Genomic DNA, 27,682 nt, shown 5'->3' with positions numbered 1-27,682 from the left:
TTACATTTTCCATAATCTCTGTTTAGATTCAATTGATCAGCTAATGTTAATACAATTTTAAAACTGTAATATAGTTTGGATAGGGATTTATGCTTATAATTAAGTGTACCTACTTATATGGTAAATTGCAGTAAAAACAAGACAGATGAGTTCTGTTTTGGCCTACTTTGATCTCCTGTTTTAGAGTATGAAATAAAGAATCCGAGATAAATAGATCCAGTATCCATCACATATTCAGGCAAGTAGTTGAATGGTAATTTTGGCACATCATTTGTATGATTTCAGCACCACTCACAAAGCGTCACATTCCAGGCCGAGCTGGGGGAGGATGGGAGGAAAGTGATGATGAAGAAAATGCAGACATTCTTCCAGATCCAAACTCACTTGGCTCAGAAAGTCTCAGTCACTCAGGAATAGGGGAAAGGTGAAAAAAGAACTTTGTTCTTTTTTAGTGTCTCTTGGCAAATATGTTCTGATCAGTATTCTAACTGTACTTGTTTTCCTTTATGTGAATATGCTTGTAGACTTTTATCTTGCAGCAGCTCCAAATAAGAATACTGCATTTGATCTGTTGTTAGAAAGTTACAGAGCATTAACAGACAGGACCTGCTTTTGACTTTGTGGTGAACAGCATATTTTAAGGCATTTTTCAGTATAGGACCATATACAACATCTGGATTTTTAATTTATTTGTTCAGTCAATATATCTCTTTAGTTAAGAATTAGTTGAGTGAAAAATAATAGTTCCAAAATAACTTTTTGACCCATTAATGACCTTGACTATTGAGATAGACACATACATGTGGAACCTGACACACTGTCTATTGATTAGAGCTGAAACAGATACAGTGTGACCCCACTATAGCATGCTCTGTTTTAACACAAATGCGGATATAATATGGTCATGGCATGGCTTCCAAAATTTCATATGCATGTATTTTTCTTGTATGTGAAAAAAGTTTACTATCATTTTGAGGAAGAGATATATGAATTCTAATATAAAACTATCGTGTTGTGATTACTGAAATTCCATATGAATGTATTTTTAACATACAGGAAAAAAAATCTTCTGAAAAGTATGAAAAATAACATTTACAAAAGTTTATTCAGAGATCATACTGGGCTTTGCCAATGTTGCAAATTGCAAAAAAAATTCTTATTGGCAACAAAATGTACCATCTGGTAATTTCTTTGGGGAAAACATTGTTAGCTGTTTAAACTTGAATATACACTCTTGGGTTTGGAATGGAGAAATTCAAATGCACTTTGAAAGGAAGCCTCAGACTTGGATATAAAATGCACTGGAATCTATATGTTGTTACATAAATAAGTCCTTTTTTCATATTGACAAACCATCTTAACAGTGCACTGTTACATCATAATCTTCTTATGATGACATCTGGCCTGAGTACTATATGCTGTGATATAATCAAATAGTCATGCTATCAGACTAGCTTACAATCAGCCAACCTTTGAAGGCAGAAACAGGAATGACTACAATAGACCAAATGACAGCTAATTTTTTAAAACATGTACCCAGAAATAATTTTTTTGCTGAATCCTCAAACTTTGATGCCTTGATCATTTTGTATGAATACTAAGCAAATGAAGAAAAAAATGTTCTACATTTATTTCATGTTTTGCCACCAGAATAACAAACAAGCATTTTGTTTGATCCTTCAAATTTGTTCTTAAGTGGTGACTTCAATAACACATGCACCCTTCTTCAAAACAAGCCAATTACAATCTTCAATACAGACAAAACACCTTTCATCAAAGGAAATCATCACCTAATTTAAATACAATGCATTTTCCAAAGTGACTGGAAGATGTTCATTATGCTGTGAAAGTTTCCTCTTTGCAGGAAAAAACATTTATGCTTATGTATGATCATTACTAATGGTAACATAAAATATGAATTAAATTTCCAATGTTTTAAAACCATAAATATCTGGCCATTACCCTACTTTTTAATTTGTTTACCATTTTTTCATTCCTTGTAGCCTTGGCAAGATGATAGTTGTCTACAGCTGACCAAAAATCTAGGAGTTTCAATACATGTACATGTAGCATGTATACAACTATAGCCACATGCTATGTGACTGATACATGAATTTTATAGTATGTAATCGATGCTAGAATTCATGGATTCTTCATGCACATGTGTGGTACTTAATGCATTATGTACTACAAAAATGTAAGTTATCAATATACATTTCAGACTAGGTTTGTCTTCATTTAATCAAAAGCACATTTTTGCACCAGGTTTTATTAGGCCCTCTCTCCCTGCCCCCTGCCATCTGTTTTTGGTACATTCATCATTTTCTTCAGCTAACTGACCTGGTTACTTATAACACAGTTCATTGATGATATGGTCGGGTTCTTTGGACCCCAACTACCCTGTTATATTGGGGTCACAAAATTTTCCTAGTCAAATATCTGTTTAATGTATTCAGATAGGATTTTGAATGTTTATCGATGTTAATAATTATATAAAATCCATCGTCTTTTCTTAGTCCACTTTGGTATTTATGGACACACCTCAATTCCTGAAAAGCTGCATTGAAAACACTATTAGCTTATTCATCAGAATCACATTAAATTTCATTTTATTTTTCTTGAGTATATTGTTTGAATTCAGACTATATGTTAGAAGATTGCATGTGTTCAATGTATCTGTTTATCTTCAAACTCATTTTGACCATTAATATTCCTTTAGTACAAAAAATGGATGGTAAAGAAGGGCAGAAACTGAAATCCAGAAACTCCTTACAGAAATTTCATGGAAGTGATTTGTTCACAATCCAAATCACATGGACATGTGGGCAGTTTAATTTAATTTGGATAATATTGGTTGCAGGTCTCTTTAATTTATCATATATGCTGGACATGTCTGGCAGACTTGACTTTTTTGTCCAGTAATGATATGTCCAAATCCGACATTAGAAGTTTCACCTGAGCAATAAGAAACTTATAATCTGAATTAATAAATAAAATGTAACTGAAACACCTTACACAGGTATTGACCTGATTTTATAAACAAAATGTACACTACAATAGACATTAAATAACCTTGTGGCTTGTGTAAACTAATAATGTAACTTCTACAAGGGGCCAGTACCAGGAAACTAGTTCCCTGCTTCAACAAAATTTGGGAGTAGATCATTCAGTTTTATGGGTAGAGAGGGATTCCATCAAAACATTAAGTCATCTTAAAAAAATGTATGTGTATGAAAAAGTTAAATAATCCCAGCAAAAATTAAAATATATGCTGATGACTGAATTTGTATTACTGAAAAACAAAGTAAAAAGCTTTGTTGTGGCTGCATATTCCATCACTCCTTTTACTTAAATAAATTCTTTACCAAAGTCATGTCAACTGGTCTATGTTCATGAAACTGTCATCTGCATTACTGACTTTGAAGAAAATAAAGAAAGGATAGTGATACTTCTATATATGTGTAATAACTTAAGACTTGAATAAAAGACACAGTGTGGAAATATATTGCATTTAAATGTCTGGGATAAGATGATGTGGTGGTGAGGGTGGTAATTTTATGTGGGATTGACTTCAACTCTTTCTGATGGAACAAATGTCTTATGGTTCATGAATTTTAAAAGCCATGTTGATTACCATACATACTCGAATATAAACCCGTTAGCACGTAAGCCAACCCCTCGAACTGAATTGGTATAAACACTAAAAAATGCATGACCTGCATATAAGCTGACATAAAAGTCTGAGGCAATGTCACAAGATGCACACATAAATTCTAAATGCATTTATTTAGGCAAACTTAAATTAGCAAAAATTACCTAACTCTCTCGAGGTTGGCATTGTTTGAAAAGTCAAGAAATTTATAAAATTTTCTGGTTTTTTTTATTGTTTTTTTTCTTCTAATTTAGAATTGTGTACAACTTGATATGGCGATGACAAGAATTTAGCATTCATGGGTTGCTTTAATGCCACCTCTCCCTTTTGACTCAATTATTGTTTGTTTATGTATTATTGCATTAGACTTTTTATGTCAGTGCACCAGTGATTACATTTTTATTTTGCCTTGAAATTGTAACTACCTAACTCATTAAAATAGTGAACAACAGTAGAGTTTGATTGAATGTTCACAATTAGGCTGTAAGCATATTTACATAATGGTGCCACCACATGTACATTGTAGGTTTGAACACGCACTGAATGAATTACATCCCTTGTATTCAAATCATGGGCACCTCTGCACTTTAATGGTAATCCAAAATACAATAATAAAGTTTAAAAGATAATGTTTCAAAAATTATGCTAATACCATGAAAACTTAGTTGTAGTTTGCTTTGATGTAAGAGGCCTTACATCCAGTTTTACAAAACTTTGGTAATCGACCTAATATTACAGAGTGAAAGGTAATAAAACGTCAAAGTACTGGTATGGTTGCCGGTCAAAATTGCCTCTTAACCCAAGCCAGTTTCAGAGTGTTAATGATTAACTGGCCTGTATTGCTGTTGGAAAACAAAAGACAAATCCACAATTATAAGCCAAGGAGACATCAAAACATTCAGCTTTCAGTTGTGTGGAAAATTATGATTGTTCAGCTGAAACACAAAAGTAAAATAGATAGATGATGATATTAGTTGATCTATATTCAGAATGTTAGCCTTTATTATTACCATTCCTTCATGAACATGTAACAGTTATTCTAGTTGTGCCTTGCACAATTGAACATATGTACCTTTTCATAAAGATTGCCTCAATTTGTAGCATCGCTTATATCATTGAAAAAGTGTAACTTGTGAGCATGTAGAGCAGTGTAAATGAAACACCTATTGCTGATTAGCTGAAGTGTTATCTGGAAGAATGCGATTCGGACACAAAAAAAATGAAAAAAGCAAAGTCTGCATCTAATTTGCTTGGGAATAAACAAGGATTAAATTTACGCTAGGCACGATTTGCACTTTGTAAGTACTGTACATTATAGTACAACCTGGTCTTCTGGGTAAACTCGAACCGGCCACTGAATTATGAAGTCGATTATTTAATTTTGTGTTGTAGAAGTCAGAAAATATGCACATGCAAAATAATATCAGAAACAATCATTGTAGTTCATAACAGTTTAGATAGTGTTGGGGCATTGAGAATGGATTTTCTTGTGCACATACATTTTAGGACACAGACAAAATTATGATTTCATGTCCCAAGATTTACAGCCATTACGGTAGTGAAAAAAAGATCTTCATAACTATCAAGTTTAGACATTGGCCCACGGATATGCCAACCCCATTTCTTCCAGGCTCTTATTTTCCCCTAAATTATTTGGCTTATACGTGAGTATATATGGTAATTCTTAAAGACTTCTTAACTTTTAAAGAACCTAGTTTGTATACCATGTTCATCCTCAAGCTTCCATATTACATGTTATCTTCACAAGAGTGTCTGAATGAGAGTGAATAGAAATGATGATGTCGTGAGCAATCTGAGTATTCAGAACTTTGACATTTTGATTACCTTGTGAGTATGAATATGAATTTCAGGTGATTGAAGTTGTTCCCTTATAAACTAATTAGCTTTGCATAGATTACGCCTCATCTTATTTGTTTCTTTTAAAAATCCTGGCAAATACACTAAGTACACTTTGAATATCAGTTTTCTGTTTAAATGATTGCAAAACTAAGTATTTTGATTCAGATGTTTGGTTATTAGTTTCAGTTACTGTTGCAACATCTGACATGGAAATGTTATAAAAGATGGTTTTTAAATGCAATCTTATGTACCCAAACTTTGATGTTAGAGGCAGAATCATCTGCATTATCCACTTCTGGTGTAATGTTTGTAACATTACATTAAATCAATCTGATGCTCAAATACAGATTGAGTTGGTTTAAAAATTACATATACCGGTAATAAAATACTTTGACTTTGCTATGACATTGACTTTCAAATGTGGCACATATGTGTGTGACACAACACAGTTTTATGTAATTATGCATAAATGGAATTATATGTAATTATATAAAGTAAATTATATGTCTCTTCCAATTCATTGATATTGACAGGCATGTGTAATTTACTCATAGACTAATGGACATAATATGGCATACTTTTCAAATCAGATGTTTAGGAAGGGACAAAAAAAAATATGATAAAACAGTTTTCCCAAGCAATAACATAGAAGTGTTTTCAACAAAAAGAGATGTCATTCAAATCCAAATATCTATACAAAATATGATGTCTTGCTTGTACATATTGGCTTTATTGCCATTACACAGAAGGTATTCTTTGCAAGAGGCATGCTGAGTTATTGTTAGTCAATATGTTTTTCTGTTGATGACTTGGAAACTTGTACTACATGAACTTGTATTAGTGATATGACATTACATATAAAGTTCATTGTTTATAACACTGAATGAATTTGTACTAGTGTCATGACATCACATGAGAAGTTCATTCTTTATAACTCTACATGAACTTGTTCCTGTGTCATAACATCACATGGAAAGTCCATCATTTATACCAATCCATGAACTTACTACTTTTGTCATGACATCACATCGGGGCCCTGAGTGGCCAAGTGGTCTAAAGCGCTCACCGTTACGGATCACTGCCATCTCACCTCTGTCTGCGTCGGTTCGAGTCTCGGATTCGGCTAATGTGGTTATGTGAGAAAGCTTGCCAGTAGCTTCTCGTGGGTCGGTGGTTCTTTCCAGGGTTTCTCCAGGTTCTTCCTCCACCATTAATACTGGCCGCCATGTATAGCCTATCTTGTGCTGAAAAATGGCGTTAAACCCTACAACAACAACAACAACAGCATGACATCACATCAGTGTTATGTATAATTGATTTCATTTAACTGTGTGTTTGTAAGTTTAATTTTTTAAAATCTATTACTTGCTATTGTAATGTAACTTTATTTACTGGAATAGAGTTCATTTCTGACTGATTTTTTAAAATTATTTATTTTTTGTGCAAACAACTTTATAGAAACATTGCATCAATGCTGACCTAGTTCCTGACTTTGATTCAGAACCAGTGATAGTTTGTAGTAAACAACTGTAAAAAAATTTTTTTTTAATTCTTTCTCAGAGTAAGATTCATTAAGTGGAATCGAGGCCATACTGGGAGTATGTGTTAAATAACATGTATCAAATAGGTTTTTCCAGAGGATTGACCCACATCTGGTCATCTGTTTTGTGTTGCAGCTAGATTTATTGTTGATGTTTTGAGAAATAATAGTCATACTTGCCTTAACACTGGAGAATTCCAGGTGTTTTATGTTGTGACCAGTTTTGGGGCTAATTATTTGATTTTATTTTAAGGAAAAGTGATTCTTTTCCCTGGAAATGCTAGTACTCTAAATTAATTCTTGGACAAGGACATTTTGAAATTTATACAGAATTAAAAAAACTGGAATATTTTCTGTGATTCAACAAAGAACTGTATGATGCTGAGCGCAGCCTATGTCATCGCCTTCCATTTTGGATTTCATCTAGATTCGAACTCAGTTTCATTAGGACTTTTTATTACTAGGACTTATTTTTTAATTCTTGGATTATTTTTTATTTGGCTCATAAAAGCATAAGTTCTTTTTCTCATTTTTAATGTGTTTTTCTAGGGAAATGAATTATTTGTTAAATTTTATAAAGCTTGTTGTCTTCATTTGTTTTTTTGTTATGTTTTGTAAGAGCCTAAACACATAACATCAGAAGTTCATAATTTATAATTCTCCATGAACTTTTACTGGTGTCATGACATCACATTGGTAGTTCATTTATAATTCTATATATACTTTTACCTGTGTCATGACATCACACTGAGCATTTATTTTTTAAAGCATTCCATGAACTTGTTCTGGTGTCATGACACCACTGTGGACGTTCATCATTAAGTAACTTTAAGTGAACTGATGCTAGTATAATGACACCTCATCTGTCATATTATGACATAGTAACTTGCTACAGCATATAGAAACTCAAAAATATAGAGTCTTTTAAGTTATGCAGTTAACACTCAAACTCCTGTGTATCTTAAATTTACGAAATTCCTTGAATAACACTTGAAGCATGAAGCTCATGACCTGTTTTGTTATTATTTTGTAAAATTTCATATCTAAGAAGCTCACTTGTAAGATCCTGTACATTTAATATGTAATAATTTTACTTTTTTCAGACTGGATAACTTAATAGTTGAAGACTGGTTAGCAGAAGAACAGCTTGTCAAATCCAGGGTGCATGGACCCACAGGACTTGATCCCCGACCCTCACAGATAGAGCTGTTTGTAAAAGAAGCTTCATTATTGAATTGTGATGTCATTGTCAGGATTCTGAATGACAGATTGAAAAGTACAGATGGTTTCAGTTTATTTGTGAGTATGCTGTTTTACTGTGATGAGAAACAGATAAGCATATAGATAATGTATAGCACGTATATTTCTCCTTCAGGTACGTTCCCAATCACATTTCATTAGGAAGTCCAACTGCCATCAGAATTTTGTCCATCTGGGTATGGAGCTTTTCACCAGCATGAATCTGTTGTGGCTTCCTATGTTGACATAATCAGAGTCATTGCACCCATCAAGTCCTTTTCCAACAGGACTTGGATTTCAGCGAGACAGTTCTTGCAACTCCTCGGATTATTCAGTGCAGCAGCACACTTGATTGCACTTGGAAAAGTCTTTTTATGCACCCCTAACAGATGACATTGCTAATACAATCGTGCTCCATTTCAAGTCCCCTTGATCAGACAGTCATGAGTACACACGAGATATGATCATTCCTGTGTCAGTGGTGCAGCCCAGCCTGGCTGACCATGGGGATCCCACTATAGAAGCCCCTAGCGGAAATAATGATATGTAATGTACTGATGCCAGTACATACTGTTGGGGTACCCACCTGCTGCTGGACTTCACTACTGTCAGGGGAGTGGCCTCTATACATCAGCCTTCTAGAAATGAAGGCTGTCATAAATGCCTTTCACTTCGGGAAAGATCGACTCTCTGACAAAATGGTCTTCATCATGTTAGACAACTCTGTGGTGGTGACCTATCTACTTAAACACAGCGGGGGAACAGATCACCCAATTGTGTGTTCTGATTTGACATTTTCTTTGTTGGTGCGACACTCTCCATATCAATGTACAAATCAGTCTCATTCCCATTCCCTGCAGACTCAATGTCTTGGCAGACCCTCTATCCAGTAAAGGTAAAATCCTTCACACATAATGGCCTCTCCATCGTCACCCAGATCTGTGCACTTTGAGTCAGATGATCTACCTTTTTATGAATGAAAAGTTACCCACCTGTGTCTCCCATGCACAGATTAAAAAGTTTGGGCTGTTTATGCACTGTCAGTCACTTGGGATGAGTTATGGGCATTTGCCTACCCTCCCATTGTCCTGGTAACAAAAATAATCCAGAAGTTACGGTGTCAGAAACGCAAGATGATTCTGATAGTCCCTCTCAGAACGGACAAGTCCTGGGTCACTATTCTACTCGATCTAGCGATAAATCTGCCCAGGAAGATTCAAGCCAACCCAGATCTCAAGCAACCACGGTCATGACACTTGGCTGTTTTAAGTGCATGCCTTGTGAGACAGTTTTAAACTTTGATGGTGAAGAATATCTTGAGAGCAAGAAGGCCCTCCACTCTAAAGGCTTACTAGGGAAAGGGGCGTGTTTTCTGGGACTGGTGCCACACCAATAACATTATCCCTCTGATTGCCTCAATCCCTCAACTGGCCAACTTTTTTCTCTGGCTCTTCAAGGAAAAACAGTTGGCCCCAATTACTATCAAAGGCTACCTCTCCATATTATCTGACACATTCCGTCAACACGATAGATATGATATTGTGCAGGATAAAGACCTATCAGATCTTTTAGCTTTTTTTATATCAGTCAACCAAAATCCCTCACTCTGATTACAAAATGGAATCTGTCCTGGATTTAACAAGTCTCAGTTCAAATAAATTCTTGCTGTGACTCAGACCACCAGGCCAGTTAATGTCAGCCCAACATCCTCACAGGCCTGGGTTTAGCACTTTTGTTTGATTCAACCAGAATTTGTATTGGTAAGAAGAATTTATTATTTTGTTCTTGTCTGTATAGTAATTAGGGTCATTTGACCATCAGTTGAGCTACTCTTATGTTAGGAGAGTGGGTACTCCTTCATAGGTGGAATCTAGTCTTTCGTCCTTGAAAGGATGGCAGTAGGATGCTCAGCATTTCCTCCTTCCATTACCTGTGATCCGTACATTGATGTGTTTGGAGAACATATTGAAAGAATACAGCAAATTATTTAGTAAATTATATTTTTCCAAGAATACTTACCAATATCATTACTATAAAACCCTCCCATGCCTCCCCACAAATGCATGCATCATAACTGATGTATCACTCAGTTTGAAACTGGCAAACATCAAGTTGATTGGTAGCCACCTAATACCATTTAGACTCACTTATAAGAGGAGTCCAGCTGCAAACTTCACAGACCCAGATCTACCATTGCATTATGCTTCTGCAGATCTGGTTCTTATGGTTTGTAAGGAGTAATCAGTAGAATAAACAAGATAGATCCTAATCTGCATGCAGATTATAATACAGCAGGTCAGGATTTTTGTTGTTTGCAATTTGAGTTGACTTATAAGCAAGTATATATGGTAGTGGTAATGGGTAAGTGTCACTTCCCATGGTCTATATGGTACATAGATGGAAAAGACAAATTTTTTTGTCTTTTTGGGAGGGCTGGATTTATGGAGTAGCAGAGTTTATTTTGTTAGCATTAATGGGATGGATAAAAAATTACTAAAATCTTTGTTTTCACCTGAAAATTCCCACTATATGGTATGAGCAAGATTTGAATTGAATATTTAGGATGCACATCTTTACTGGTGTGTTTCTGATTTACACTATATGGTATGAGCAAGAATTGAATTGAATTGAATATTTAGGATGCATATCTTTACTGGTGTGTTTCTCATTTACACTATATGGTATGAGCAAGAATTGAATTGAATTGAATATTCAGGATGCATATCTTTACTGGTGTGTTTCTGATTTACACTATATGGTATGAGCAAGGATTGAATTGAATTGAATATTCAGTATGCATAGCTTTACTGGTGTGTTTCTGATTTACACTATATGGTATGAGCAAGAATTGAATTGAATTGAATATTCAGGATGCATATCTTTACTGGTGTGTTTCTGATTTACACTATATGGTATGAGCAAGGATTGAATTGAATTGAATATTCAGGATGCATAGCTTTACTGGTGTGCTTCTGATTTACGCTAAGCAAATCATGGGAGATTCAGATTCAGATGAGATTTTATTTTTAGTATCCTAAAATATCATAGACAAAATCAGATGTCACCTGTCACTTATTGAGTAAATAAGTAGAGGGTTCATTTCATAATCATCCATGCACTTTTCATCATTTATATGTAACGTTTTTCTGTTCTTTTTCCCTTGGAAACCTCCTTGTGGTTTGGGGATGTAGAGTAGACCCCAATTCTCCTTCATGACCTTGCAGTTGAACTCACTGGTTAGCATGCTGGACTACTGACTGAAAGGGTACAGGTTTGAACCCTACCATTTTTTCAAACCTTATTGGCATATGTGGTGTGTCTTTGGGCAAGACACTCTGTTCCAGTTTCATTGTCTGAAATGACTTACTTATATTGATCTGCTTTAAAACACCAAACCAAAGGTATTTCCCATGGGAAAATGATTTGTTATTATTATAATGAACCTTGAATTTAAATAAATTAATAATTTCATTTTATGATCCTGTAAATGTGTACTTTTTGTTGCAGAGGGTTCTTCTCTTGTTGGAGGGGATGATGGGGTCAGAACACATCTGCCTTGACAGACTTGCTTTAATTTGTAAGGCTAATCTGCTACATGTTTATCATTCCGAGCAAGGACAGGCAAAGTCCAAAGCCAGAAAAGTAGGTATAGTCGAGGCTGATTCAGTAGAGTACTTTACTATAAGTCATGAATTTTCAGTTAAATGCTAAGAATGTAAACTGAAATTCTAATATTAGACCAAGAAAAATTCCTCCCATTTCTCACAAACAGCTGACAATGTGGCTGGATATGAAGAGAGAATAAACACATTTTTGACTAACATCACAATTTATAAATCTATTCAGTATTATGTAAAGACTTTTGGTCAAAATGCTTTTATTGTTGGAAATAGAACTTGAAATGATGAAACTTACAGTTGAAAATTGAAACATTTAATGACTGCATGTTGTGTTTTCATTATTGTATCAGCTTGCACATTTGTTATGCTGTAGAACAGGGGCAGATAACATTTGGTTTGTCCACTTGTGTGGATTTGGTTGTGTCTGTTGATCGCTTTACTTGAGGGATTTTTTCTCAAGCACTTGCAGATCACTTCATATCATAATTTATTTTTTGATGACATACTCACATTCTCTTGGCATAGTTCATCCACTAGGTGGGGCCATGAAGTCAAGAATTATGTTAGGAACATGTTCACATTTTGGGTACAATTTTTGCAGCACATGTAACTTAATTTCATGGGGGGGGCACCTTTTGTTTAAATATTTTTTCTTTTATATTTTCATAATCAGTTTTTTATATTTGCAGTATAGTAACATCACATACTCTCTTTTTGCAGTTTTCTACTTCAAAGCTGGGTTATATACCTTGGTGATGCCATGTTGTCAGCATGTAGGACACCATTTGGTTAAAATTTTAATTCCATCTATGTTTTAATTAAATTTTTATTTAAATCACTACAAATTTGGAATATTTTATATCCATAATTCCTCTTTCTTCCTATTCTGTTTTGTCCTGTGGGTTATTTCTCCGGATAGTGGAGCAAATAGCATGAATAATCATTCATATGGTGATAAAAGCACCAAAATTTGGCAGATATTATCTCATATAGTCACTTAGTAATTAAAAATGTTAGCACCTGAAAATCAAAGATGGCCACCATTATTCCAAGATATACCAGTGAACTCTCACACTGGGAGAAAAAACCTCCCAACTTTTGGGGTTGTTCACACTTTTCTCATAATATCTCCTGATTTTACAGATAACTTCTGATTATTATGTTATGTCGGTCGATTTTCATTTCTCCAAAATAAATCCTACATAAATAGATTCATCTTACGCAATCCACAGATGAAGCCCTGTTCTATTTTATCACATGTGAATATGGTTGAATATTGTTGAATATTCTTGTAATGAAATGATTAAAATCACACTACAAAGAATTTTTTCTTCAGTAAAATAGAATGTTAAGTTTAAACATTATTCACATAAATTTATGAAGATTTTACAACTACAACAATAATAAAATTAAAATAATAAACCACAACATGAAAATTGTCAGCAGTTAGTTTCAATCCCAATAATGATAGCTGTGAAATGCTGTGTATTTTCTCTACAAGCAAAAATAGCATCTCCATTCCCACCAAAGAAACTTACATGAGTAAACACCTTGCATTACAGTACCATATTATAAAAACCTTAATTACGAAGGAATAAAGAAACATACAATGCAGCATATGTGTCCCCCCAAAAAAACTACTTCAGAATAAATATGTTATTTAGTAAACAATGTTACCATATTTACCGTATATGTTGGGACACAATAAAATAAATTTTTTTTTCTGTCCCAGAACTTATGGTGAAACTTTTTTCACCTAGGTCATTTGTCCCAAGACTTAAGAAATGAAATAAATTTTTATTGCATTTGTGCTCCTCCCACTGCACATTGCAATTAAACAGATAAATAAAACACTTATTTGATATAAAAAGAAAGAAACTAACCTTGTATTGTTATCATTTATTCCTTTTTTTCAACGTGAGCATTAGAGAATGAAATATATCCACGAAATCTGTATATGTAGTGTAGGCTTTGATACTGTAGCATGTATTGCTTATGTCCAATAACACACACCACATTGTTGATGGACATGAACATTGAGAAACAAATTTTGTGTGGTTGTGCTCAAAGGTTTGAATATGTTATCCAACTGAAAACTGGATCCAGCAAAATCACAGACAAGAGAGAAATAATCAACCCATATCTTGAAGACGACTGTCATTCACGCATGACACGGAGTTAGGTGCAAAATAATCAAGATTGAATTATATCCAGATCTACTGAATGACAGTATCTCGCAAATAAAAATCACTATTTGAAAACACATTCACTTAAGTGCAGTGACAATCTTTTTGCCAGCATGGATTACAAAAGTATCATTACTATTTACCCACAGACATCAATGCTTCTTTGTATTAATTGTAACTACAGGTGCCAAGCACATAAAAGCCTGGGTGGTGAATAAACACTACTGGCAATGAGCAGTAAACTCCTTCTTTGAACTTACGACAGAACATCAAAGACAAAGGATCTTTTTATTACAAAGCAAGCCGACCTTAGAAGCAGAATTTGGTTACTTTTTTTGGGTAAAGGATATCAATATCAAGGTTATTTTATTGAAAAGCAAGCCAATATCGGAAGCCGACTATGGATTCTTTTAAGTGAGCTGATTAATTTTGTTTTTGAATATACAAAGAAGGCTGAGATATGGAAGCAAACTTTGGTTTCTTTTCACTGGTATTCATGAGAATCTTGAAAATAAATTGAAACAATGGAACAAATTTTAAAGTGGCACAATATAGTGCTTTGTGCACGGACATCAATGGCCTGGCATTGCCCAGAATAATTGGAGAAAATAAAATCATGTGATGAATTCATGAAGTCCAGAAGAGATTCAGATGATTTTGCATACTAGAGTGCAAGTGACAATCTCTTCGCCAGCACAGATTACACAAGTATCATTACTATTTACCTGCAGACATCAATGCTCCTTTGGATTAATTATAACTACAGATACCAAGCACACAGAAGCCCGGGTGGTTAATAAACAGAACTGGCAGCAAGTAGTAAACTACTTCTTTGAACTTACCAACAGGGCATCAAAGATAAAGGTTATTTTTATTACAGAGCAAGCTGACCTCGAAACCAGCTTTATACACTCTGAAGCCATTTTTTTTAAAGGATATCAATACAGAGGTGTATTTATTGCAAAGCAAGCTGACCTCAGAAGCTGACTATGGATTCATTTAAGTGTGCCATTTTTTTAAATTATGGAATATACAATTTGGACGAAATATGGAAGCTAACTTTGGTTCCTTTTCACTGGTATTCATGGGAATTCTGAAAATAAATTGAAACAATGAAACAATTTTTAAAGTGACACAATATGGTGCTTTGTGCACGGACATCAATGACCCAGAAGATTTGGAGAAAATAAAATCATGTGATGAATTCATGAAGATCAGAAGAGAAGCAGATGATTTTGCCGACAATATGGTCATTAACATGGATGAAATTCTAGTGTACTTTGATCGCATTCCTGGATGGACTCACGATAAGATAAGAGTCAGAAGTGTCAGAATTAGCAAGACTGGTGTAGATTTGAAACAATCTGACTTTAGTCCTTGCACTTTCTGCTTCAGGTGATGTGTTGCCTCATCTGCCACCACATACAACAAAGATAAGATGTATGTCCTTCCCACAGTAGAGGCATACTGTACCAAGTACAATAGAACTGACATTATGTTTGATGTCAACTTAAAAGCTGCAACAAGGTCAAAGCAAGGTTACGGAACTAGGAGAAAAGTGACAGGAACAACTGGCAAAGCTGTATGTGGTGGCAGATGATTTAAAGAGTTGAGAGGAGAGGTGACAGCCTTCATTTAGTGTCTTTTGCTTGGGTGACTGGAAATAGTACCTGTTTAAAGCATGCAACTTTATCTTTTTTTGATTGGTTGATAAAACAAGCATTCATCTTTACTTTCAAGCCCCTTTAAGAATGATTTAAAGAACTCCCTGCCTCTTTTGTAATGTGTTCCAGTTGCATCAGCAAGACTAGCATCAGCAATATCCTGAGTATATAATGTGACCAGGTCACTTAACTCTTTTTCCAAATGATTAATTGTGTCCTGCATAACATGGTAAGATTACTTGCTCTCTCAAAGAATAAACTTTTGAGCAATTTTTGTTTGTTCATGATGGCTGCTGCTTTTTATTACATATTTAGCTCTTGATTCTGTCCTGTACTCAGTAATTAGTTCGTTCTGCTTCTAAAGTGCCATTGAATTCTCAGTCTTGCCAATGGCTCCTTCATCACCTTTGATGACTGCATTGGACTTCGGCATAAAAAAGTATGGGATCAATTCAGATGGTGTTTCATGGTACAGTGCAAAGTTTCCTTCTCTGTACGACCATATAAGTGTGAAAATTGACAGCCTTATTTCCAACACAAGGTATCAGAATTGGAACAGTGAACTTGGCTGTTCATGCATCTCACCTTCATTGTCTTAGCTTGGGAAATAGAAACATTGCTGTTTAGTTATGTTCAAGGTTGTCAGTGGCAGATGTTGAAAATAACCCTTTTCTGGTGAGCATACTACCCCATTTTCCACATATTTTGTGAACATTGCATCTCCAAGTTGTACTGAAATTTCAATCACTCTGTTATAGAAAACACTCATTCCATTGTTATGGATCATTTTTGCTATCTGGCTTTTTCTTGTATTTGCAAATACTTACATAAACTAGATAAACAAGAAAGGGAGTCTCATGATCATTGATATGTCTTTGTGTTTCTGCTTTGATCCAGAAAGGCTGGGACTTTTCTTATTATAGCCAATTGAATCCAAGCATGTCTGATACAGAGAGACTTTCATATCAACAGTTGCTTAGATATAGAAGAGAATTTGTTTTCAGTTGGCAACTAGGTCTGTGCATGTGCATATAAGTGAAATTTGGACCTTTGTTCACGTTTTTTTGGTTGCTTTTTGGCCTCAAGTGTTTTACTGCTTTTCTCCTTTTGCTCCAAATCCCAAAGTTACCCTTAGATTTGTTATGGTTTGTCTTTCCATGTGAAGTTTCATCCAGTCTGCTTTAAATCTAATTAGAGATAGTCTAAAATCTGGACAAAAACTCCAGTCTTGGAACAGCTGATATTTTTACTAAAGAAATTCTTGTCTCAAAATTGCATGTTTTTTTTTAATGTATTTTTTAACGTGTATACAATGTCAACATTACTTGGCATTACTGTGAAGCTTAATCCTTGTTCTTTTATCTAATACCACATACTTGGGTCTGTCATGAACTTTGATGATATCGAAGGCTCTGGAAGAAACGATACTACCTAATGATTGCATCTTTTGGACTTGGAGTAAACTATATCCAGTACCAAAGTCAGTGAACTATCTTAAGCAGCCTAAGTATTGGACCCACGAAAGTGTAACAAACCAGCACCCTCGGTCTATATTTTTATCCTTTATTGGCAAGGCTGACACACCATTCCCAGATGCCATACCATCCCTTGACCATAATGATCTTGTCAGGATTAGTGTGTCACAACATGAACAGATTTCCAGTATTTGTTTACTGTTCCAGATAGCCTCTTTTTCCTAGGTCCGTTGTTGCACCCTTGACAAGAGTCTTTCCTATCACTGTTGCAAAGATTCACTCACAAGCACCATCTTCTGTTTTGATCCAACACTGTTCATGGAAGACCCAGTCTCCGGCTATTCATGCATCCATTAAGCTCCTACTCAAGAAAGACCAGCCATTACTAAAGGAAAAACCAGTCTGGTCAAGCTGCTGACCAACTTTCATCCTTTGAAAATCTGCTTCAAAATGCAAGTGTCAACAGTCCTTTTCTTTTGCACTGGCAACAGCTAGCAGTGTTGTTCCAGTGGGATATGGGCACAACTGCTGACCATTTTCTCCAGTAGTTCCAGCTGTCACAGGGTCATGGTGGGCCTGGAACTGTAAGACTTTATTTGTACATTTGGACCAGAAGTCCAACATGCAACAACTGCTTCAAAATGGATAAGACCTGTGTTAGGCTTGGTTTCCATGACTGTTTCTTCAGCTATCAGAGGATAGCTATTTTTAGACCAAAACATACCAACATAGAAGCAAGCCTCATGGGCCCAGTGATACATTTGTTTCTTTCTAACATTCCAGTGGGTGGAATTCAACTTTACCATGGAACCGGAGACACTGTCTTGCAAACATTTGGATGATGCAGTTTGTTTTGGAATGCCTCCAGACCATGTTCTGTACCTGTACCCATGCATCTCATACCCAGGAATTTCTTTGCCTCTTGGGTCTTCTCAGTGTAGCAGAGATCTCATCATCCTGGGCATTTTGTTCATGAGATCATTGCAAATTATTTTCTTGCCTCTGTGGCATCTGAAGCTTTGACTGCTTGAACAGGCAATCCAGGTTTTGGGATTCATGAGATCCCCTCTCAGCAAATATAAGACCCTCAACTGGCTAGAAAGGGTATTCCTTGAAGCCTCATCCTCTGGAAATCATGATCTGTAAGGATGTCAGCTTTGGTTGCCTATCTCCAACCCATGATTTGATACATCAGTGGTATGTGGCCCATTCAAAACAGTGCGGTAATCATGAATCTCCAAAAGATAAAGGCCATAGTGAATGCATTTCAGTAATGGCAGGAAACGCTGTCTGTAAGGGCATTCTCATTTCATCTAACAACGTAAGGAGGGGCTAAATCTGCATAAATATGCCTTCTGATTTGTGATTTTCATTTTTATGGGTCATGGACCAGAAGAGTTTATGAAATGTTTTTCATCTGTTTATTTATTTATGAGCTTATTATCACTATCTCTCCTAAACTACACTACTTGGAAGAATTGCCAAAAACACAAAATTTTCATCGGAACACTTCTTTTTATGTCTAATTGGTTTGAATAAAAAATTGTGACAATCTGATATCCAACATGGCTACCACTGTACCCATCTTGAAAATCTAATCACTGCTTTTTCTATGATGTATTTTTGGTACTAAATTAGACTACTGTTGAAAACCCCTTGTCAGTATGACTTTCCATTTAGGACGAGTAACAAGAAGATTTTCAAGATGCCTGCCATAGTGGCCATACTGGATGCCTCCTGATGTAATTTACCACACTCAGGTTGTCAGATGGAATGAGAATGCCCTTTCTAGACAGCATTTCCTGCCATATGAAGAATAGGGTTATGGACAGAAGACTGCCAGATGCTGACACAAGGGCATTTCGTTTACATTGACCAAGCAATCATATTATTAAAAGAAGTGACTAATTTTGATTGTCACCTTCTCAGCAAAGAAAAGAGTGTCTGCACTCTTTTGGATCTACATTCCATGGCATTTTCGTTGAAGGAAATATTTCTCTTTGATTGCAAGATCTTGCTTGAGAAACACAGTGTCTCCTTTTCATCATCCATCACATATTTTAGCTCATCTAGTTATAAGGCCAAATGAATTCATGGTTTGATGCTGTGTCAGGCATCTGGCATTCGTCTGTCCATAACCATTTTCTTATCACTCTGAAGGCTATGTTTTTGATCAGACTTGGAATATATGCATATTCCATTAAAATCTTGGACAAGTTTGATAATGAACATGACCCATGCATATTAATTGATTTAGCTTTCAACTGAGCATACTACCACTCTGGAGTTCATATTTCTGATCCATTGTTGATCAGCCATTAAATATATCATCAAATCTTTGACAAGTTTGATAACAAGTGAGATACATGCATATTAATGAGGTAATCCTGCATCCAGTGGGCTATTCTTGTTACAGTCTTAATTCTAAGTTTCAGATCCACTTTAATACTTGATATGTAGGCTATGATTAAATATGATGATTCATCTTTTTGTCACCATTATGATTATGTAACGCAATTTCCATTACAAATAGCTATTTAATCTCCTAGCATGTTAGTAGAAATTACATGTTCCTCTGTCCATCAATTGTGGCCTTAGTTTAAATTGAGAGGGGATGCTCATTTACCTCTGTTTACAACTCAGTAACACTATTTTGAGGTTTCCACTCATTGGTAAGTAGTAAAAGATAACAATTCAGTTAATGCAACCCTTGTTGTTATTAGACATCATCTGTTTTTGTGATCAGTAACGAAAAAGGCCCTATGGGACACACACACCATGTCTTTCATGCACAAAATGTACATGAACATATTAATGTACAGTTTGTTGTTTATGGTCCAACAGTATCTGGGACCTCACTGAAAAAGGTGTACTTATAAAGGGACAAAGGTAAATGGAGAAAGGACAGTGCTTTTCCCCTCCTCTTCATCTGAACTTGAGACATTTCAGAGTGCACCTGTGTACCTTCTCAAACTGGGATTGAATGCATCCCCCAATAAAAGAGAGTGAGATAGAACCTTCCCAGAAAGAGAAAGCATCACCTTCTTTGAGGAGTAAATACCTTCTTCTCAGCTTCACAGTGGGATTATGCACTGTCTAAAGAGTAGTAACCTTCCCTGATACAAATGGCATGTCTTCTAGGAAAAGGCAGCGTCTAAAATCTTTAAGTTCATGCATTAAGAGATAGTTTACATAGGTTGTATACTGACAAAACTTCATAAGCCTGCTTAGTGAAATCGTCCACTGCTAAGCCGCAATATCAGGGCCACTGGGGCCTTTTGTTTTAATCTTTGTTGTTTTCCCCCTGTAGACACATGGTCTTATAGAATCAACAGATTTGTATAACTTCTGGCACATATTTTTATGGTCGGATGACCACAGGAGGGCATGTTGTAATGAAGACTGTCAGTCATGCTTTGATTCTTACAGATCATCAGGATACTGGAGAAGCTGACAGATCAGACTGAGATCCTGCCATCTATCCCACATGAGGTGAGTGAAGATATACAGGCTGCACCAGAAACTAAAAATGACGAGTCCCATCTACCAGTAGCTCAGCAGATCCTTCTGACTCCAGTGATAGAGGATTCGATTAGTGTACATTTAAGAATAGCAGAGGACCAAATCATTGATATGACTGGTGACTCTAGTGAACTCATAGCCGTATGATTCAAGTACTTAATTTAGATTTAAGTCATTCCTGGCCTACAAAGAGTTCTACTAATACAGATGTCATTTTACAAGGTTATAGGCAGGGAGTATGTAGCAATCCTTGTGTCTTTCCATACATCCTTCCATCCAGCACTCTTAAATACAACTAGTACCAGAGTTTTTGACGGATAGCCTGGTCATCACTTGAAGATGCATGTGTCATCAAATCACTTTGCTCCTACATTGTTTATTAGAATTATTGGCCATTTTGTTTTGAAGCCTAATGTAGTGTATGACACAATCTCACTAGCAGGTCTATTCCAGTAATTGGTTGTGCAGTAATTTTTATATATCACTTTCAAAATTGCTCATCATTCAAAGATTCAGTTAATGACATATCTTTGGGCTCTTTAATTTGTGAATGCAATTGCTCTTACAAATGTTTGTGGATTACCTTGAAAAGCATACATTAATGGTCATCATCAGAAGATATGACTGCCTGCTGACAAATTGTTGTAATGACATTATTTTTAAAAGAGTTCTGTTAGTCATAGACCATAAGAACTTATGAGAGGGCCTGTTTTTATTATTACTAATCCTCCTGAACTAATTAACATGTAATTTTACTCATGCATTATCCTAAGGTCTGGTTGATTGATCCCATATGGCACTGCCCAGAAAATCTTTTTATTGCTACCACTCCGGAATGAATGGTTATGACAGTAATGCCAATCTGACATCTAGTATGACAGTCACAAAAGCCATCTTGAAAAACTTTTTTTTATGCTAAGTTAAGGCCGGATGAAAAAGACCATGATCTGCCAGTGGCAAAGGCAGATATAGGGCTTTGCTATTTGCAGTTGTATGTTCATTATATGTAGGTAGAAACAGGTCCATGTTCTGGACACACTATTTATTGATGGGAAACCATTTCTAGTATAACTACATGTACCTGATAAAATAAAAAATATTCTCTTCCTCTGGAATGTATAATATAAATTTGACTGAATGTTGTAATTGTTACTATAGTTTGCAAACCTTTGCTTGCATTTATTAGGAAGGTGTAATAAAATTATTTTGTTTTTTCCTTCTCCTTAACTTTGACTGGATGAAGACTTGAATACAATGTCTCTCTCTTTCTCTCTCTCTCTTTCCAACATTTGTGTCCATAGTGCAACTGCAAAACTTTTCAACGACACGATATCTTTACAAAACTCAGTATACATGTTCAACCATTTGGACTAGATGTGCATTTTGTTATTTGTAATTCTCCAGTCCCAGTATTTTTTTAAACGATTTTCCCAGAACCATTAAAGATCTCTCTGAAGTCAAAGACATCTATTAGACTAACATACTTGCCAACCATTATGCTTTTTGTCTAATCATTATGACTTTTTCACCTGATAGTGTCCTGCACTCACCTGCTTATGGATTACAACTGTTTGGTAAATTAACCAATAAATTACAAAAAAAGCAATAGTTGTGTCCTTCATTTTTTATTGTTGTCTTTTTAATCCCACTCATCATATAAATTTTAGAAATTTCTAAAGGAATGAAAACAGCTGCATAAGAATAGCATAAGCGTATACGATTTTCTTCAAATTGAAAGTTAGCAGCATACATTCATTATATTGATAATATATTTAGAAAGCAGACCATTCTGTAATTTTAAAAAAAACATGGCACCAGATGTTACATGAAACATGCCTTATCAATAGAGCTCTTGGAGGTTATTCGACTGAATTTTGTTAGAGCAGAAGGATCTTTTCAAACTTCAAAGCTTGTCAGATTAGAAAAGGATAAACCAACAATTTTTTTTATAAATTTGAACAGAATTAATAAGGCATACTGACTCAACACAATGCTCATTGCAGAATTTATATTCATTCAGTGAAATTTATGATCATTCAGTGAAATTTATGACCATTCAGTGAAAATTTAGTCATGCAGACTAGTCAAAGTGAGTACTGTACATAAATAATTTCTAAGTGTTTGTAGACTAAGTGTGTAGTGTGTTTGGAGACTAAGTGTGTTTGGAGACTAAGTGTGTTTGTAGTTGGGCTTTAATCTACATAAGATTTTGAACATTTGTGACAAGAATTTTAACCAGCTGTAGATCAGCAAAAATAAATGTACACTTTTTATGCTCGGATTACACTTTCTTGCCACTTGTTTTAATAATAATTTTGCTTATACCTCTTTCTCAGGCTTGACATTTATGGATTTGATAGTTCAGATGACTTTTTGATATTCACAATTCTTCATTATCAGTATCTGTAATGCTTACACCTATTCTTCTTTTACTCCATCCATCATTTAAATTTTTCTCTTTGGAGCATAATTTCACAAAGTTTAAGATATTTCTGTGAAACTTAATATACATATATCCAGATGCGCATTTTGCTCTTCACAATTTTTCAGCTTAAGTATTTTTAATATTTGGGTCCGTCCATCCATCCATCCACTATCCACAATTTCATTTTGAGGACAAAACTCCCAAACCATTAGAAATATCTTGGTAAAATTTGGTACATATATTACACTCGAGTTGATATCTTTTTTGCTTCTCAATTCTTCAATTTCAACATCCATCCATCCTTTAGTTTTGTTTCTTTGAACATAACTCCAAAACGTTTTAAAATATCTACTAAAACTTATTAGACACATGGACCAGATGTACCTTTTGCATTTTGTTTTATAAAACCCCTCATAGCTCATAGTTCAACACCTTATTAACTGAATGAAATGCTTGACAAAGCCAGCAATACTGACTCTATACATTCTTTAAGATTAGCATAAAACATGTGTTTAAAACTGCTACAAGACCATGAACTAATGCATCAAAAGTCTTTTATATATACATGATCTTGTGAGTGAAATCTTAGCTATCACAAGAATTAAAACAGCCTTGCTGTGATTATATCAGTCTATTTAAACTACCTTAAACCTATAAGCCTCTCACCAAATACTCCAACAGTTTCTCTTTGGTTCTTATATGTATGCATAAATCAGCTGCAAACAAGTCATGCTGATGCACATGTACCAGCAAAGCAAGTTTTAAGTGTACTACTTGTGTGACATTCAGTAATATGTTTATTCTTTCTTTCATTTATAAATATTGTGTGTATGTATTGAATGTTTTATCCCCATGATGGCTGCATGTGAGATTAGTTAAGAATTTTGGCTAAATAAGTTGTAACCCCAGAAAATAAAGTATTTTATAAATATATATATATATGTGTGTGTGTGTGTGTGTGGAATGTATATGTGTATTGAATTCCATTTGGCTTTGTGGATCTAAAAATATTTAGAAAGCACCATGGAGGAACTGTAATAAATTTTATAAAAATTACAAAACAAAAATACTTGTTTGCAATTAATTTCCGTTTTAAAATGATGCTGATTCGGGTTTTGAAATGGTGTTCCTGATGGTCATTTTGAAAATCTATATGGCTACTTGTCTTGAATGGACTGTTATTTTGATGTAACACAGCAGTATGCGTCTGGTTGTGACTGAAAATGTTACTTACTGGCCTGCAAAATAGGAGCATAGTGTCAATTAAAACAATCTTGTAATCACTGCACTTCTTGAATGAATGGTGGCATTGATATGGGATTTTCACTCTAAAATAACTTCTTGTTATTCTTGTTGTAGGCTTAATACCATTTTTCAGCACATGAAAGACTATACAATGCAGCCAGTAAAACTGGTGGAAAAAGAACCCCCCAAAAACTCAGAAAGAACCATTGACCCAAGGGAAGCTACTGGCAAGCTTTCTCACATACCCACATTGCTTTAGCCTGAGACTCGAGCCCATTTTGACAAAGGTAAAATGGCAGTGATTGGTAAAGCCATGTACTTTTTGCCACTCGACTACCAGGGGCAAAAAAAGTAATTTAGGTCCTGAATGAAAATGACCACCAGAATATCAATACTTTTATACACTAGCAATAGGACATTTAAAAGGCAAAGGGAGTTCCCTGGGATGTTGTTGCAAATGACCTTAACACAACATGTTTGTGGAATGTTTGTAGCAGTGATGTGAATTTGTGCACACAGCAAATCCTATCTGGTTATGGAAACATCACATGGGTGTGTATCACTGCACCAAGGTGAGTTTGTCTCTGCTTGACACCATGCAATGGATATTTCCTGACATAATGACCACTTATGCATATGGACACCACATGATTGTCAATCAACTTATGATTAACACCCTAGCACATTGATGCACTAGTGCATTAAAATAGATATGGTGGTAGTTCTCATTCTGCAGGAATGACTTGCACACACACAGACATTCATACAGATACCAAAAACAAAACTGTTGGCTGTGAAATCATTTTATGTGTGTTTTGTATTTTTAATATAGCATTTCAATTGTAGTCATATCGCTGCCTACAGTGTGGCAGTTAATAGTGATGTCTAGCACTGGATCATCATGCCACAGACATGTAGCATCATGTCACACCCAGTCACAATATCCTGACATCAGGCTAACCAGTCATATTACTAACCTCTTAATGCTGAGCACAAAGCGAAGCAGCTGCTAGCACCAATTTTATAAGTCTTTGTGATGACTTGCCTGGGGAGCGAACCCACAATCTCCTGCATCTGAGGCAGACGCTCTAACCACTTAGGCCACTGGAGTGGTCCAAAATAATTTTGTATGTAATGGTTACAACCCTTTGCTGAATTGTCTCAGTTGGTTTTAACCCAATTATGTGTGTAATTTTATTATTTGATGCTGCTATGACTGATGGAAGTCATGTTACACGTGATTGCTCTGTGATGTGAATCCTAGACCTCAGTAACAATTCTTGTACATAATGATGTCCAGATAACCATCCTGCAAGTGAACAGTTTAATCATTCCACAACAGCTTGGTCGTGATGTATATTAACATGTCCAATACAAATGAGCACTTAATGCTTTGTTAAGAATGTAGCAACTGCATACACTTTATGTTTAAACACTTTAGACACCAATGACTCAGCTTCTTTATATCTGCTGGCAAAATCTACAAAGCTTTATGCGTTCTTGTATGTACATCCACCTACCAGATCATGTGGAAGAAACAAAATATCAGTTGATAAACTTCACTTAGTGTTCCATGTCAAACCATCCACAGGAAATCTTCCTTGATGTCAGTTTTGTTCCATAAGTTGACAAATATCTGCTTCAAAATGGTCTTAACAGAACCTTGTATACACTCAAATTCATTTTACATGAGGGCAAGATAGAAACAGACCCAGGGAACCACTTTGATGTGCCAATACCAACTTGATGCCAGCTTGGAGTGAAAACGCATTGTTGTTGACTGCATAGTCAGGTGTAAAATCAGCCAAGGTCTGTTTCTAGACGATGTGGAGAACACCCTGGTTGCATTCACTGTTGATTATATTTCACCAACAATGACTCAACTAAGAGCATATTAATTTGAATTGGATTTTTATCTTAGCTTTAAAAACATTTCAGTCATATTGCATTGATGTCGTCAGTGTGGCAGTTTATAGTGATGTTTAGCTTTGGGCATCGTGCCACAGACATGTAACATCATGTCCCACCCAGTCACATTATCCTGACATCAGGCCAGCCAGTCCTAACACTAACCTCTTAATGCTGAGTGCCTAGTGAGGCAGCTGTTAGTACCATTTTTATAAATCTTTGGTATGACTCAGTGGGGGTTCGAACCCACATCTGAAACGGGCACTCTAAGCCTTAACCAAGAAGAGAAAATCTCAACTCTTATTTAAGGACACACTTGTTTGGGTAATAGTGTTTGGACAAGGATGAAATCGATTGTTTCAGACACCATTCAATGGAATAATTTGTTTCTATATGAACATGGTGTTAGGCCCCCAGAATGCATGTTTGCTGAAGACTTAAATATTCCTCAAGCAGAGATATTCTTTGATTGTATGGCAGTTGTACCAATAAAAAAATAATAATTGGTAAGATGTGTGTGTGTGTTCATGTTGCACCTGATCAAGTTAAGAAGGGGCCCCAAGTGGCCAAGTGGTCTAAAGCGCTGTCCGTTACGGATCATTGCCATCTCACCTCTGCCTGCGTGGGTTCGAGTCTCAGATTCAGCCAATGTGGGTAAGTGAGAAAGCTTGCCAGTAGCTTCTCGTGGGTCGGTGGTTCTTTCCGCAGTTTTCCCCTGGTTCTTCCTCCACCATTAATACCGGCCACCATGTATAGCCTATCGTGCACTGAAAAATGGCGTTAAACCCTACAACAACAATAAATCAAGGTAAGAGTTTCAAGCAATTATCCTAAGTGCAAAGTGATCACATTATTAATAGAAGAATAATGATAATGCGAGAAAATAAAGTGTTAAAAAAGCTGCATGATGATTTCAACAAGAGAACTGCATTGCTCATGAAATATAAATGCATATGCTTGATGGTAGATGCAATTTGCAGAAACACCACCATGACCAATGATGGCCTTGGTATTGCTGGAATTGTTACCACAGCAACTGTCAATAGATGTACCAGTTGGATTTGCTATCGGGGGCTACATCAGTTGAAACCAGTGTGGCTGGCAGTGCTGTTAAAATAACTTCATTGTGGTTTCATTCATGATTCTGTGTTTATTCTGAGCTTCTCAAAGTAGTCTCAATAAGATTAATCAAGTCTACATGATGCCTATTTATAAATAGGTGTATTCAGAATTGCACTGGGTAAAATGGAAAACCACTGATGACCATGCACAGATATGTAACTGAGGTACTAGTGACCCCAAACAGGTGATTGATGTACATTGAAAATCAAGTAACTGACTGTTAA

The 27,682-nt window shown here is 35.5% G+C and overlaps 1 protein-coding gene across 1 annotated transcript in view; it reads left to right on the top strand.

Moving 5' to 3' along the window:
• Positions 1–22,364, top strand: part of LOC149803509 (AP-4 complex accessory subunit Tepsin-like) — a 45,442-nt gene extending 23,078 nt beyond the window's left edge. Inside the window, exons 9-12 of the mRNA XM_089953247.1 lie at positions 286–424; positions 8,156–8,351; positions 11,799–11,933; positions 20,666–22,364. Coding sequence (XP_089809373.1) covers positions 286–424; positions 8,156–8,351; positions 11,799–11,933; positions 20,666–20,905 — 710 coding nt within the window. The 3' untranslated portion in view covers positions 20,906–22,364. The remainder of the gene's footprint in view (positions 1–285; positions 425–8,155; positions 8,352–11,798; positions 11,934–20,665) is intronic.
• The last annotated feature ends 5,318 nt before the right edge of the window (positions 22,365–27,682 follow it).

Source organism: Sinohyriopsis cumingii, chromosome 3, assembly GCF_028554795.1.
Source record: "Sinohyriopsis cumingii isolate HCF-2022 chromosome 3, ASM2855479v2, whole genome shotgun sequence".
Classification (NCBI taxonomy): Eukaryota; Metazoa; Mollusca; class Bivalvia; order Unionida; family Unionidae; genus Sinohyriopsis; species Sinohyriopsis cumingii.
Note: the sequence above shows the minus strand (reverse complement) of the source record. Positions and strands in the feature narration are given on the sequence as shown.